The sequence below is a fragment of the Corvus brachyrhynchos genome, unplaced genomic scaffold, assembly GCF_000691975.1.
Source record: "Corvus brachyrhynchos isolate BGI_N302 unplaced genomic scaffold, ASM69197v1 scaffold28, whole genome shotgun sequence".
Classification (NCBI taxonomy): Eukaryota; Metazoa; Chordata; class Aves; order Passeriformes; family Corvidae; genus Corvus; species Corvus brachyrhynchos.
The window spans coordinates 1081342-1097687 of NW_008246058.1; the positions used below are offsets into that span (position 1 = coordinate 1081342).

The 16346-nt window shown below is 33.7% G+C and overlaps 1 protein-coding gene across 1 annotated transcript in view; it reads left to right on the plus strand.

The window, feature by feature from the left end:
• Positions 1-16346, plus strand: part of ASAP1 (ArfGAP with SH3 domain, ankyrin repeat and PH domain 1) — a 146775-nt gene that overhangs the window by 83284 nt on the left and 47145 nt on the right. The window contains exons 5-14 of the mRNA XM_017746044.1: positions 959-1104; positions 4555-4629; positions 4971-5020; positions 5384-5513; positions 6278-6363; positions 7143-7218; positions 8046-8132; positions 14423-14523; positions 14938-15007; positions 16161-16248. Of these exons, the coding sequence (XP_017601533.1) occupies positions 959-1104; positions 4555-4629; positions 4971-5020; positions 5384-5513; positions 6278-6363; positions 7143-7218; positions 8046-8132; positions 14423-14523; positions 14938-15007; positions 16161-16248 (909 nt within the window). The remainder of the gene's footprint in view (positions 1-958; positions 1105-4554; positions 4630-4970; positions 5021-5383; positions 5514-6277; positions 6364-7142; positions 7219-8045; positions 8133-14422; positions 14524-14937; positions 15008-16160; positions 16249-16346) is intronic.

The window sequence follows — 16346 nt, forward strand, 5'->3', positions numbered from 1 at the left end:
CCCTTCCTCCCTTTCATTGCACAGAACTTGTGCTGTAGCTCTGTGGTTTTGTGTTTGTGGTTTGCAGAAAAAAGCCCACATAGTAAGGCTAGGAGACTCATTAGAGTGAAATATTGATTTAATTAATACCAGTAATATCCTCTAAGAGAGATAAAGGTGTTAAAGTCTTTCCCAAAGGGCTGTAGAGGTAAATTTTCTATTTAAAGATACTAAAATGGAAGTAACGAAAATTATATGAACACATGCCAGAAAGGAAAATAAATAGAAGCAGGAAAGACATTTCAGATACAACAGTCTCTAATTCATTCTTGAGTCAAGGATTTTTCTCACTTTCACTGGCTTCAACTGCATCTTCTTGGTTTTGACCTCTCTGTATATGCAGTTTGCTATTAAATACATTGAAATGAGTCCTTGGCTGTGTACCAATACACATTCCATTATCTGAGATAACTCAGTTTATAAAGCAGGCAGAAAAGGAACCTTTGTAAGATGTTTCTTCTTTTGAACTTGCAGTCAGATTCAGACTTGGTCTCCTTACTCTTATATCTGATACTTTTGACTTTTTTATTCTGTAAAAATGTCCAACATTTCAAAAGAAAAGTTCACATATGCATTAAAGTTCCTGTAGTGGGCAACTTTAAATTCCAATGTTGTTTACAAAACGAGCTCATATTGTTTCACTGATATATTATTGATCTTATTACTCTGTCAATAGCTGCAGATATTTCTTCATCTCTGTATTACAAATTCAACTTGCTGATTTAAAAAGCATATATATGTCTATTGCTAAATAGTTCTTTTTAATCTTAAAATTATTTTAATTTTCACTAAATGTGTTGACTTGTGGCTTTTCTCAAAGTACTGTTTATTACTTAGTTTGCTGCTAAGTTGCACTAAGCTTAAAATTATAATTGACTGACTACAAAAAACCTTTCTGACTTTTGATTTTTCTTTGCAGATCATGTTCAAAATGAAGAAAACTATGCACAAGTACTAGATAAATTTGGAAGTAATTTTTTAAGTCGGGATAATCCAGATCTTGGCACCGCTTTTGTAAAATTTTCCACACTTACTAAAGAATTATCAACACTGTTGAAGAACCTGGTGAGGAGTTTCAAACTTTCTTAGCTTTTAATTTGTTTCAAAATGAAGTATAATACAACAGCTGCATGATCATGATGACTAATGATACTTTTTGAGATGCTTCCAGTTTTTTTCAAAAACAAAACCAACAATTTCTGCAGAGAGGATCTCTAAAGGGTGTTATTACGCACTCTGTGTTTGATTGTTAATTGGCAGTTAAGAAGGTAATGTAAATGTTGAGACATCACTTGAGTCATCATTCTCAAGTGATTGATGGTGATACATACCTCATGGACCTTAATTTTAAATCATCCCTTAACTTGAAGTCTTTCCAGTTAAAAATACAGTATCATTAGTTATGGCTGTTTTGTTTTACCACAAAAGGAGAAACATTCACTTTTTGGAAGAAAAAAGAACAATTTGAGCATGCTTAAATGGTGTTAACAATCCCCTCTCCCTGCAGAATATAAAGCATCTATTGCCTAAATACCAGTTTTTTGAAGGTGGTTTAAAGGTTTGTCTCATTTAAAGTTTGCCTTAGGCTTTTATTTCTGAAAGCTGCATAATAAAACTACAGTCACAGCAAATATCTTTGAACACTGAAAGTAATGAAGCCATATTTCTTGTGAAATCATATTTCATGGGCTTTGTAGCTGTCACATTCAGAAAGTCATAGCTTCAGTTTTACATTTTTCTTATAGTTGAACTTATTTCCAAGCTTTTTTGGTGTGTGAAGTACAAGTGGTATTACAGACTTGTCTTCCTAGAGTCCCTAACACAACCATAACTGCTGTAGGTCACACCAAAGCTCCCTGTAGCAAAGTTCCCTGGCTTTGACAGTTGCCCAAGATTGAGTTTTCTGCTTTCCTCTGTGGAGACTTCTGTCACTCTGGGTTATTTTGACCTTCTTTAATTTAAATTTAGCACACAATTAAAAGTAAGTATTTTAGAATGTGAATTAAAGTGAAGTTGAAAAACAGTTTGGGACTAGAACTCAAGTTTTTTGGAAGCTTTGTGGACTTTGTCATTTCTATTGGGGCATCCACAGAAAATTTTAACCTATTTCAACTAGCAAACAAGATGTCAGGGTTTATTTATTTATTTAAAATTGTGCTGATCAAAAGGAAAACACACTTTTAATTTAAGAAACCACACTTATTCAGAACATTATACTATTACAGCTAGATTATGAAGCATTATCTATCTAAATTCTTGTTGACAGGATTCAGAATAGGTTGTTCATTAATGTACTTCATTCATCACTATCAAATAGACAATAAACTTATTTTACAACTGTCTCAGCATTTTAAAACCATTTATTTTTTCTCCTTTCTTCTCCCTAAGATAGAAAATTCTGCTTTGTTATTCTTAGGCATCATTCTGTTTAATAAGATTACAATGAAAGAAAAAAAAGACATTTATGATATCAAAATAAAAGTTGAGGTCCGGTGAAAGAGCAGTTGAGAGGAGGACTCTGTAGTGTCACTTATAAAGCCCCAAAGTAGGTGCTGAGGCTTATGTTGATAAAGTTAATGGGAGAAATGGCAGGAGGTGTTAAGATAAATGGCAGGATAAGAGGTTTGGGATTTTTTTTCCTTTTTTACCTAGAACATATTGTTGATGCCTTATTTAATAAAATAATGAATGGTCTTCGAAGACATAAAGATGACTAAGGACTAGAGCTACACAGTAGACAATGAAAAAAATGCTTCACAAATTTGGATTCTTTTTTTTAAATCTTTGAACTTCAATTATGATTCATTAAAATTTTCATATGAATTGTGATATTATAGCTATTTCATGAGAAGGAGGATACAAAATAACTTATTTTCTTCTTTGTCAATTATAGAGTGACTTCTTTGAGAGTCATATTCACTTACTATGAAGTAAAACCAGCAACTTTTATTAGATACACAACTTTTGGAAAGCATAATTTTGAAATGATTGCTCAGCACACAAGGGCAAGAATAAAAGCATGTCCGTTAATCATTTTAACAAGGCCAAATAAGTTGCTTGGCAGTTTTTACTATTAACTGTTGATGTCATCACTAAATATAATGTCTGAAACTTAAAATCTATAACAGTTAAGTTGTCCAGTCATTATTATTAATATTATCTTATAAGAAGGACACACAAAGACACCTTCTCTAAGATTTTATAAATTTATGTTTTACATTGGTCTGTGTTTTCAGCAAATTCTGAGTGTCTGACCAGAATCAGTTTCTCTGTTTTTTTACTTCTACTTCCTTTCCCAATTCAGGTTTCATTCTTTATGCAGTAATTGCTTATAGTAGTGCATTTAAAGGATGTATAAAAACCTATGTACATGAAAATGCGTGTGTCAATATCTTTACATTGATCTAGATGAGGTTTGGGCAGAACATTTGTAGCACTTGCAGAATACTTTTTTTTTGAAAATTTACATGGTGCTTGCCTTTTTCCAAGTGTTTAAAGCCTGTTTTCCTCTACCTCTCTTTCCTGTAAATATCCTCAGATAATCTTTGCAGGCAAATTATCTTTTTTTCTCAACCCTCACCAAAGTGTCATATGTGTTTCTGTCTGTTAAGGGTTTTTTTCCTTTATTTTGCTCTATACATGAGACTGTTTTGCTTTATCGGATGTGTTTCCAATTCATTTGGGCTACTGTTTTATCAGGTCTTCAAGAATACAATAAATGATTCCAAATAATTACCATATTGGAATGGTACACTGCTATTTAGCCTTGATTTTTTGGTTTTTTTCCTATAGCTGACATACTAGCTGGCTATTCTTCAGTTGTTTCAAGCCAAAAATTAATGGCTTGAATTGGTTATCCTTAACGGATACACCTGGAAAAATGAAAAATGCTGCAGTGTCTTTTGAATATATGAGGAGTTTGAGTGGAACACTAGACCTGGAGAACCCGTTTGAGTGGTTGTTTTGATATTCTTGTCGACATTCAAATAGGCATGAATTCAGTAGGGTGAAATTTAAACTCATGAGAGTTTGAGGAGATGTCAGATTTACACAATGGACAAGGAAAGATCAGTGTTCCCAAAAAGGGGGAGATATTCAAAGAGCTGGTGATTCTGTTGGCTCCTTCTGTTCATGGTTGAATTAACACATGCTTTGTGTGTTGCCTGCTTGTGGCACAGCAGGTCCTTGCTTCTTACTTAGGAGACTATAGGAGACATTTCTACCCAAATGTTTGCTTCAAGAGGATGAATATTACCTTGAAGTGCTTTCAGAACTTTGCTTATGTGCCATTTGTAAAATTCTGCATTTAGGTCACCTTGTTTAAGTAAATGTTAATTATAATGTTTCTATGTCTCATGCTAGTAAATGTTTATTAATTCTTCCCAGATCTGAATTTAGTGTTAATTTAGAAATGTGAGGTGATTGCAACTTGATTAATGAAGTTCAAAGACTTGTTGGCAGTAATTTGATAAGATCATAATACATCCTTTTGAATGATAATATTTTTGTTTTTAGCTCCAGGGTTTAAGCCACAATGTTATTTTCACTTTGGATTCTCTCTTAAAAGGAGACTTAAAAGGTGTTAAAGGGGTAAGTGTTGCAAACTAAGTTTTTATTTTATGTTCAGCTGTCTAGTGACTGTTTTCCTTTCACTTATGAGATTATTTCTTACGTTGGCATTTATTAATATTCTGTATTTAGTACAAAGAAAAAAATTGGCATGACTGCAATGCTTCTTGAAAATTTCATTGCAAATTATCATGTTAATGTGCACAGGAAAGCAATACTTTACAAGATTCAAATCCAGTATTTTTTTCCAACCACTGTCTGAAAAGTTTTAAAGAAAACACTATTTTTGTTGCTATTTATTACTTGATAACTATGAAGACAAAGTTTTAAAAATGTTCTAAGAAAATTTTCTATTTCCTAAGGACCTCAAAAAACCTTTTGACAAAGCCTGGAAAGATTATGAAACCAAATTGTAAGTATTTTTCTCCCAGTTTGCTTTGTTTTTTGTGGTGCTGGGGTTTTTTTTAATGAATCAGTAGTAGTAGTATCATTAGTATTATTATTAGTGGTATTAGTAGTATTATTAGTATTGTTATTGCTGTTATTATTATATAATTATTGATTGTTTTCCCCAAGTTAGAGAACAGAGTTGAAAGAAGGGCAGTTTCATGGCTCAATAGCTTCTGGAGACTTAAAATATACAGGATTTGGTAGAGGAGCTGATCTTCAGGATGTCTTCTTTGATACGTCTTCATTATTATTTTTTCCCTAAATAATGCTAGATCACATTTTAGTAGAAGGAACTTTCTAAAATGTTTTCAAATTAAAATTTCAGTACAAAGATTGAAAAGGAAAAAAGAGAACATGCAAAACAGCATGGGATGATAAGAACTGAGATAACAGGAGCTGAGATAGCAGAGGAAATGGAGAAGGAAAGGCGGCTATTTCAGCTACAGATGTGTGAAGTAAGAAACAAATTTCAGTTTTTAATTGCAACACCATAACTTACTATTAACAGACCTTGTGGGCCTTACTTGAAGGTGGTGAAATCTTCTTTGCTGTTTAATGGGGGCAGAGGGAGGAAATTATTTTAATGTGACAGAGTACAGCCATAAAGATAATTATTTTAGCAACTCTTGTACAAAACTTGGCTTCTTTTTGTTTTATTAATTTTCCTTGGTTTTAGACTATTGTGGGAAGGTTCTTGGGTTAAAAATACATTGTGGAAATATTTCTTATTTTATCAGGTTTATGGCTGAGCAGTATTTTGATATCTTTCTTCTAATATGCTTTCTGAAGCCTTCTAAAATTTCTTATAAAGTGATGAATTATAATGATAACCTTAGTTCCATAAAACTGATTTTTTATATCAATAGTTCTTTTTATTACATTTTAGTGGGGATTACTTTAAATTGCACAGTGTTTGTACTTTCAGAATATTTCAATAATGACTACAGTAGCATTAAAAATGGGAATATTTAGACAGTTCTAAAGGATGAAACTTTTTTCTTGGATTTCCTTTATGTTTTGGGGTGTTAAAATTTTATGGAGTGGCCAGATAAACTGTTATCTGTTTTAAAGTTTGTTTAGCAATGATAGAGTGGTGTTTTATGGGTCAGCACCCAGGTTAAACACAGAGTTTAATTCATTGAGCAAATGATGTTTTATTATTTGAAAACCGTTGAAGGTTGTGATACATGATTGTCAATGTTTTCCATTGTCTATACAGTATCTTATTAAGGTTAATGAAATCAAGACAAAAAAGGGTGTGGACCTTCTGCAGAACCTTATTAAATATTATCATGCACAATGCAAGTAAGTGCTGCAATGCTTTAAGCCTTAGTTACAATTTTCTTTTTTACACAAGATTTTGTGTAAATTTGTGTCCCTTTGTTTGAATGTATCAGAACCTTTTTTTTCATAATTGTGATGTGCCAGGTGTCTGAATCTTCCCCTTCTGAGGCTGTAGACTTCCAGTAGAGAGTGTCAGAGTGAGTTTGTGGGGCAGGGCAGTGATGGAGAAAGAGGCTAAAGGAAAACCTTTCTGTTGCTTACAAAAATTAATTTTAGTTCCTGAGGCATAGATCTGGAATGCATTTCTATAAATGTCTTGTTTATTCTAATTAATAGTTTTTAGTCTTTTATTTAAATTCTAAAACTACTGTGAAAGCCAGTAATTTCTTTGAATTTCCTTGAGGTGAAGCTGGTAAGATACAACCTTGTCATCAGTAGAAGAACCACAAAGGCAAATACACAGGAACTTAAATTAAACACAGGAGAAAGATTTTAGAAATTACTGAAGGAGAAACACGTTGGCTAGAGCAGTAACAAAAATAAGCTAATCTATATTCTCTCTAATTTGATATTTGTTTAAGTCACAATGGTGTTTCTCCACTGTTGAAAGATATTGTACTTTCAACTTACAGGAAGGGGTTTTTTTTGGGGTTTTTAGTTGTTTCATTCTTTGTTTAGTTTTGAACATGAAAGAAGCTGGATATATTTTATTTGGTTTGCTGTTTTTCTCCATGAGATAATCTACCTTGTGTTATGAATTAGATATATTCCTGATAAAGCAAAGGTATTTTTCATTCCAGTTTCTTCCAAGATGGCTTGAAAACAGCTGATAAACTTAAACAATATATTGAAAAGTTGGCTGCTGACTTATATAATGTAAGTTTACTTACAAGTAGCTTTATATCTGAAAATGAAAATATTTTGTTTATATAAGTACATTTTAAATATAACTACAAGGGTCTGCATTTCATTTGCATCTTATAAATGAAAGGTGTGTTATTTGAAACTGAACATAGATGAAGAGAAGACATCTTGACTGTTAAACTTCATATGTAGTTTTTAGAGCTATTAGGAAAAGTAGCTTTCATTCTACTACTAATTCAATCAAACATTAAGATAAAACTGCTTTTAAGAGTGAATATTGGAATCAGCTTATATTATTAGCATTAATTTTAGTACATTTTCACGTTTTAAAGCCAAATTACTTAATGATAGCACCAGGTTTTTAAACTGAATTAATTTGTGATGTTCATTGAAGAAAAGTAATAACATGGAATCAAAGACCACTTGTCACCGAAGTGTTTTTGTGTTCTATAATCAGAATTACAATAATCTCATTTTCTATTGCCATTAGTTGCTAAATTAAACTGCGTTTTCATTCCTTAAGTAATCCATCAAATTTATTGGAGTTATTTTAATATTTCAGAGGCTAATTTACTTACATTAGGTATAGTAAGCCATTACAATATGACAGAACAAACAGTGCATGTGGAATTGTACATTCATTTTAATTTGCTTTTCAAGGAGTACATGCATAGAAGGTGAAGGTTTAAGAACAGACTGGTCCATGAAAATAAACACAACTATTACAAAAACACAACATAATTGAGCTAGTTGTTCAGGACATCTAAAATGGTATATTGAAATGCATAAAACATTGAAGTCCCATCCAGCAAACATAAAATGTCAATCTCTTTCTGTAGATAAAGCAGACACAAGATGAAGAAAAGAAACAACTTACAGCTCTTCGAGATTTGATAAAATCTTCTTTGCAGCTTGATCAGAAGGAGGTAAATAATTTAGACATGTTATTCTTGGAGATAATGTAAATTTGTGAATTTTATATTCAGAAATTGGTTTAATTAATGTTCAATTTGTGTAGTTATTGGTTCAAAAGAGCTGGACTTTGAACATTAAGGCAAAACTAATATTTACAATGTTCAACTACATATCAGCAAACAATATTTTTACATTCGTTTTCTGTTTCCATTTTATGTATTAAAAGATATTATTCTTTTTTTAATGTACTTTCTTAATGTACTGTAAGAACAGTTGTAATGGGTCAGATAAATGCTTCATCAAGCCCAACATCCTGTCCTTGACAATGATAAAGAATGATTGTTCAGGAAAAAAATTAAAGAGAAGGGATGCACACTTCCTTCTTGTGTTCTGCTATCCTCCAGCCAGTTTGTGTTCAGTGTTTTCCTGACCCAGGTGATCCCAAGGCAGAATGAGAACCAGAGACTTGCCTTTACCTATGGTTTGCACATTACTGTTCATCTGCTAACTCAGGTGGATTTTGTGCTGTTGTTCTCCTTTCCAAACTCCTTTTGCTAATAGTAACTGCTAAGAAAGAAAATTTGTTTGCTATTCAGACAGCAGGGTCTGAGAGAGGGCAGTTAAAAAGTAAAGTTCATCATCGAATGCACTGGTATCAAAAGTGGGGTTGCACACGTGATGTCCATTGCAGATGTTCTGGAATACTTCTTGAACTAGGAGATAACATAATAACACACATCACAGCTTTTACCTGAGATAATACTGTGACTTTTCAAAATCATGGTGCCTGAGAGAAATACTTAACATCCCATGGTGACAGTGACTCTTGGGAGGGTCAGTGTAGCTTTCCTTCAGGAAAAGTTTGCTTACCCTCTGTTCAGTTCTCTTGTCAGTGTATAAGACAACCATATTTACAGGGTGTCTATTATTAAATATGAATTATAACTAAACATTAGACAGATGCCGTTCTGCTGAATATATATGATCATCCAAATATATGACTGGACAGTATTGCTGATATCATATATACATAAAAACATAATTTACAACCATGTTACTGAGTTGGCCAACTGATGTCAGTTAATAGTGGGTGTTGAAGGTAAAATGCAGGGCAATAAACACTGATACTTCCCCAGAATACCCTCCCATTAGTAGCTTGACTGGCTTGGAAGTCTTTGAATTTGTGCAGTTGCTTTTTAAAGAAGTGTAAACCATCAGCTTATGTTACAGCTGTGCCTTTCCCACCATGGCTGCATGTTGTGTGGAAAAATCTTTCCCCTTTTATTTGTTTTGAACTTTTAGATCTGCATGCCCTATTCAGGATCAGAGTGTGTGTGAATTTGAGATATCCTCACTGGATAGTTTTTGATCATTTTTCTTGTTTTTTATTTTTCCATATAAAACCTAACATTGACTTGCTTTTTGGCCAGAGGAGGTGTGTAAGTTTAGTCCTCTGTAAAGCTATAGCCTATCACTCTGTTTCTGAATCTTCGTGGTGAGCTCACAGTATCTTATTCTTCCCCTCTGCATCACTTGGCATTCTTTTATACTGGTCTTCACCTGTCATTTGTTGTCAAGCTACTCACTATCGTTGAGTTCCTGAGAAACTCTTCAGTCAGCCTTTCTTGAGTATCCTGAATAATTTAATAGCATATAATAAACTTTGACAGTTTGTTATTCACCCTTTTCCAGACTGTTTGTGTTAGACACCACATGTGCTGGTGCAGCCTTCTGTGAAACTCATTGGGCTGTTTTGTGCTTTTAACCTGTTATCTCACCTGCAGACTTCTCCTCTTGTCCTGTGGCAATTCTTTCCCTTTCATAAGGAAGGATAAGTGCCTGTTGAAGGTCCAGGTACACTGCATCAGTCATCATTTACTTACTGATTCCTCCAGAGAACTCCAGGAAGTTTTTGACACAACCTCTCTGTGCAAGAGCTGCACTGATTTTCCAGTATATGTAATAATAAATATACTCTTCAGAGTAGTTTTCATTAATGTCCCTTGTGTGGTGTGAAGCTAAAAAATCTTTATGTTCCTGGAATTCTTCTGAAACTTTTAAAAAATAGAACTATAGTAACTGGGGTAAGTATTTTCATGGGCTGTCATGTAATTTTATAGATAGCCCATTGCAATTATGGCCATTGCATGTAGATGTGTGGCTTGAAGTTAGTAAATTAACTAATGTGGAATCACAGTAAATAACAAATGATGGATGAGTAATTCCTTACAGTAATGATTTTATTTCTTTTGAATACTTGCTTATGTGTACTTACATAACGTAGGTGTACATCATAGAGCAGACGAGCCTTGGCCAGGGGTCTGTTCCACTTCTAATCCCGTCATTCTGAGGGACAACACAGCCTTACAACACACTGTACATGTTTTTTAGAATTTCTTTCATGTCATAAATGCTGACAGGAGTACTACAGAGTCCCTTTGAATAGATCCCAATTTATTGTAAAAGCTGCCAGCTCTTTCTAGTGCTCAGTTTTCCTTTATCTCATACTTTACAGTCTTTTCTGGTTCTCTGTTTGGTATTTTTTTTCCCTTCCATCTCCAATGTGCATGTGGACTTACTAGATCTCTTCCATACTTAGAGAGCTTTCCATACAGGCATTACATTTGTCATCTCCCTATTATCTAAATCACTCTGAACATAATTCCTGCTCATTCTTCATCATGAATTGATTCCCAACACACAGAGCAACAAGAGTTGCTTTCCTTTCACGTACCTTTTCTTTCACAAGCTGATTATTTGGGGAGCAAAGAAAAACATCTCCTCCTCTCCTGGAAGATGCATGTGTTGTTGAGTTCGTGGACAGTTCTTGGAAATAAAGTAGGACAAATGTGTGGTTGTTCTTCACTACTTTGTGCTGTGCATCCATGGCTGCATATGGTTCAGTCCATATAAGTCAAGTTTCAAAAGTTGCTCATAGATTATTGTAAGGCAGAGTAACATATGAAATACAGTGTTTGGATTTTTGGTTACTTATTTCCTGTATGTTTAGTAAAAATATTGTGTTTTAGTGGAAAGTAACCTCATCTAAAATATAAAAGTAAAGTCAAATATCAATGTAAAGTCAAATTTTGAAACTTGAATACATGCTGAAATAAAGTATCTTCACAGTCATCACCAAAATAAACTGTGCAACTGTTCTGAATGTAATTACAATGTGGGCAAATTCTAGGACTCTTGAAAAACTGTGTATATATGCGTATATAATATATGTATATAAATTTATAAATATGAAAATAAAGTGTTTGGTTTGAAGAGAATTGAAATTGTGTCTTAGAAGAAAAAGGAGCAGTATTGTGATTCTCAGATACCCAGGCAAATCACAGGAGAGAGAGAAATGCTGTAATGAAAGAATCTGCTTTTTTGATAAAATAACCATTTGATCACATTGATGTTCAAGTTTCTCCTTCAAAATCAACATGAGGACTTTGACTCATTAAATTCTGCTACATGACATGAGTTGGAGTGTAATGATGCTGGCAAGTATTGAGGAGCTTGAAAAACAATGTGTTACTTAGGTGTTCAGAGTTTAATCCTGAAGCAGCATGGCAGCATCCATTACTCCTTGGTTAAGAGACAGCAAAGCCTGACATGGCCTGAGTTTCCACCAGTCAGCCTCCATCATTATGTATATCCAGCTCGTCAAGTACATAAAGCTGGACTTTATTATTGTGACAGATGGCCTGGTGGATTATGATTAAGTATACATTTTCCTACTTATATTAGTGCATTATAATCTCATCTCTGGAAAATTTATGGATTAATGGAATTATTGAAGAACATGAAATGAATGGGATTTTCTCCAGTGGATTTGTAAAAAATCAGAAATACTCTTACCAAACATTACTTTGGCAGGGAAGCAGTTTGAAATAATAATATTGAGGCCCTGGTTGTTTCTAGCTATAAGTTTCTTTGACCAGGAGAAGGAAGTTGAAACTAGTGATTCCTGTCCAAATTGTAAATTCTGCCACCTTTAACCTCTTCAGAGCTGCTATGAGATAAGTGAGACGTCCTGACATTTTCGAGGTCTCATAACGCAACTCCCGTTTCCCTGTTGCACTTGTTCAAGGTGTTTATTTAGCATTATGGGCATCTGTAATGGCCTTACACATTTTTCTGGCATACCTGTCCTTTCATCAGTGAAAAAATATTACTGTAATCAGTGCAATTACCTGGTTCCTGGAAAAGCACATCTAGACTGTGTTTGAATCCTGGGCTGTGCAGCAATGCCAGTGCTGCAGCTTCCTTGCAGGAGGTACCATTGGCTCTGTTACATGGAGTGTCTCTTGTGGCCACTATTGTGGCCTCATGTCAAGTCGGGGCAGTTTCTGTTACATGTTGCAAGGATGATCTAATTTTGGAAAATCGCTGTGGTTTACAGCTTTTGGAAAATGTATTTTAATGGATAATAGTGTAATTTTAATTGTGTAAAGCATCTGATCTTGTATGTTGCAAAATGCTCATATCCTAAGAAGCTTAAATTTTAAAAGAAACCAGGCATTTAATACAGGCTTCTGTTCCCTATTTTTTTCTCTTGATTATTTTTGTACAAATGTAACTTAACAGCTTTAAGTTGAATATAGCTAATCTTCAGAATCATGTTTTGTGTCTGTTTTGTCAACTATTTCTTTACATTTTGATTTATTTCCCCAAATCTCCCTATGATATGCTATTCTCAACAAGAACTATATCTCGTTGTGTTCTTTCCTATGCTAATACCATCCTACCCTAATTCCAATGGGGATTTGAAATTTGTTTTTAACAAATGAGCTTCTGATTGTGGTGGTGTGAGCACTGCTGGCAGCCCCCAGCTTGCAGCAGCCTTTGTGCTGCTTCCAACCACAACTGCCAGTTTTACCAAAACACTTCTCTAAACTCTGTGGCAAACTTGTTACAAAATGAAAAACAATTGTAAGCACCCTGAATAAACCATGGAATTATTGAAGAACATGAAATGAATGGGATTTTCTCCAGTGGATTTGTAAAAAATCGGAAGTACTCTTACCAAACATTACTTTGGCAGGGAAGCAGTTTGAAATAATAATATTGAGGCCCTGGTTGTTTCTTCAGTATATATTGATTGTGGTAGTAAGAAACTGTGCTTTAAAGGGGAAAGGTTATTGACAAGGGAATAATTGAACTTCCCATTCTTTTGGGTTTGGTTTTTTTTTTTTTTTTTTGGTGGGATTTTGTCAAATATTTTGCAGGTTATTGTTTCACAGTTACATTTAAAACCAAACTGATGTGTCCTTAACTATAGCCTTTTGCATACACTTGCAAAAAAAATTTAAAGTTAACTTTGGGCCTGATCTTTTTCAATGGAAATTCAGAATTATTTCCAGTGGTGGAGGATACAGTATAACTATTATTTCAGGCAATTTAAAGATTATAAAGATAGAAGGCATATTAAAATTTGATCCTGCAGTCATCTTAGTTGTTTTGTGAAGCCAATGTCATATATGCCAGGTTGCCTGGAATTTTGTTACGATGTTTTGTTACTTCATGAGAAAAAACACCAATATGCCTAAAAAAGTAGCTCTTGCCTTCTCTCTAGCAGTGTCTTTAGAAAGGGGAAACATTGTTTTAACAATGGGGGCTATAAAATTTATGTTCAATGAACATGTTTTTTTAAATAAATAATAATTCTTGTTTTAAATTATTTGCTTTCTCTTTCCTCTATTGCTTTTGCCTTTCGTGATCGAAGTCTAGGAGAGTAAGTCAATGTTTTAATGAATTTTGGGGATTTTTTTGTTTTCTGATGTGCTTGTAACAAGTTAATCCATTTCACTTAATTGTTTCACTAGATCAGGCCAAAAGTTATTTCAGCTGACTTCATTCACTAAAACTCATGAATTTTACATATTTTTAATTTGAAAAAAAAAAGTGATTATTAGCATTTGTCTTTGTTTATGTATGTGTTCCTAAATATATATGCATGCTGTATTCTGTTGTTTTCTTTTTGAATTTTTATCTTAGCCTTTTACTCTTTGCTTATAAGTTTGTACAATATTAAATATCTGTATTCTAAAAGTCTTTGTTTTGAGGTGCATATTTGCATCAAAGGCCTAATGTATTAATTAATCTTGAACATGTATCTAGTTCAAGATCACGTGGTGTAAAAGCAAGCTCTCCTATGAATGTAAAACATGCTGTAGGAGTTCTCTCTCCTTTTTTTAATCTTTATTAATTTGTGATGTTGTAGAGAAGAAAAAATAGGCTTAATGGTTAGGAAAGTTTACTGTGCACATCAGGAGAACATTAATGCTGTTTTTCCCTTTTTCAGGATTCACAGAGCAGGCAAGGAGGATACAGTATGCATCAGCTTCAGGGGAATAAGGAATATGGCAGTGAGAAGAAAGGTTATCTTTTAAAGAAGAGTGATGGGTATGTTCTGGTAGCACATAATAGTGAAAACTATTACTACATTCATGCTCTAACTGTAGCTGTTTTCTACTGTGGTTGCTTCAGGAACATTCTCCTAATGCATGTGCCATGAGTACTTGAGAGTTCCAAAGTTCAAACCTGAACACAGAACTAAATTTAATACAGCAAATATAAAAAGTATGACAAGCAAGCATGAAAAAAAAAATCATAGTTAAAAGATACCTATTGTCTTATAACTCTAAAGAGGATTAAGATCTGTCAGAAATCTCCAAGTTTCTTTTGGTGAGGCATTTAGTAAAATTTTGACTGCATCTGTTTGTTTTTTAAAGCTAATCGTCTCAAAATGATAATGAGATTAATATGTGTTTTGAAGTCAGGTCTGGTTACTGAGCTTGGTATGATATTCTTATGTAGGTTGAGGAAAGTATGGCAAAGAAGGAAGTGCACTGTTAAAAATGGAATTCTTACCATATCACATGCAACGGTAAGTTATTTTTATACTTTTATATGAAAAGAATAAATTAACATCATCCTTTCCTGGTGAATCTGTTGCTGCTGATCTGCTATTGCAAAAAGAATGCTATTTCAGCTTCTGACTGCTGAAGTTTTGTGAAACAGTAGCTTATGAAATTAATTTATCAGTAGTTTTATGAGAAAACGGCAAATATACTGAACAGACTTCTCAATTAATACTTCGGATGGATTTTCTTATAAGGATTTTCATGGTATATATATGAAGCATGTAATTTGGAAACTTGGGAAGAATTTGATAATTCGTTAGAGTCTGACAGATGAGTGAATGTGTTTAGTATTTTTAGTGCTTTCAATTAAAAGTTTGAAATGCTGGGAAGTTTTGATCACAGTAAGTTCTTGGAATCAGGCATATATCTGAAGGATTTTCCTAGGAATGCTCAGTCATGAGGTAGCTCCAACGTGATGATGGTGGAGGCAATGCTAGAACTGCCTTGTGGGAGTAGGATAATGAACTTGTTATAAATGACCACAGGAGTTCCTCTCATTAAAGGAGATAGTCCCATTTCCTCACCCTTTTTCCCTCTTTGCTCCAAATTCCACTGACAGACATCAATTTCTAAAATTTACTACCTGTATAAACCCAAAATACCTCAAAGATGCATTTAGTTATGATGTCTTAAGTGACTTAATTACAGCACAGAGTATTGGTATTGGTATTTGTATTTATTCTGAGTTCTGAAACTCCAGATCTTCAGCTTTCCACTTTCCCTTTTAAAGTTTTAGGACTATGTCTTTGATTTATTTAAAATGTGAGGAAACTTGGAATATGGGCAGGCTGTAATGAGAAACTGCATTATAGTTTTGCCATTGTTGATGAAATGCAATTAAAAAATATTTATTATTAGCATATTGTTTATTAGGTTGTTTTTTTTTTTCATCTTTCATATAAAGTGTGGCTACAAAGTTTTTAATTTTGTTTAGATTTAGCAATGTGTCTGTTTTGAGAGACCAAGTCAGACCAAGAGCTGCCGGTCTCAAGCTTTTTGAGGGTGGATATGTGTGCATGTCCAAGCTTTAAATAGTGTCATACATGCCCACTCCCCAGAAAGGGAAAATAATCCTAAATCAAGACATTTTTAAAGTAAAATAAATTTTCTTTTTAGTCCAACAGGCAACCAGCTAAACTGAATTTATTGACCTGCCAGGTGAAGCCAAATGCTGAAGATAAGAAGTCCTTTGATCTAATATCACGTATGTAGCAACTCTAGCACCGTCTTGCATTATGTGGGATTTCTGAAAATGTCATTGCAAGATGCTTTGAGTAGAACACAAGGCTAGAGCTCAAAGTT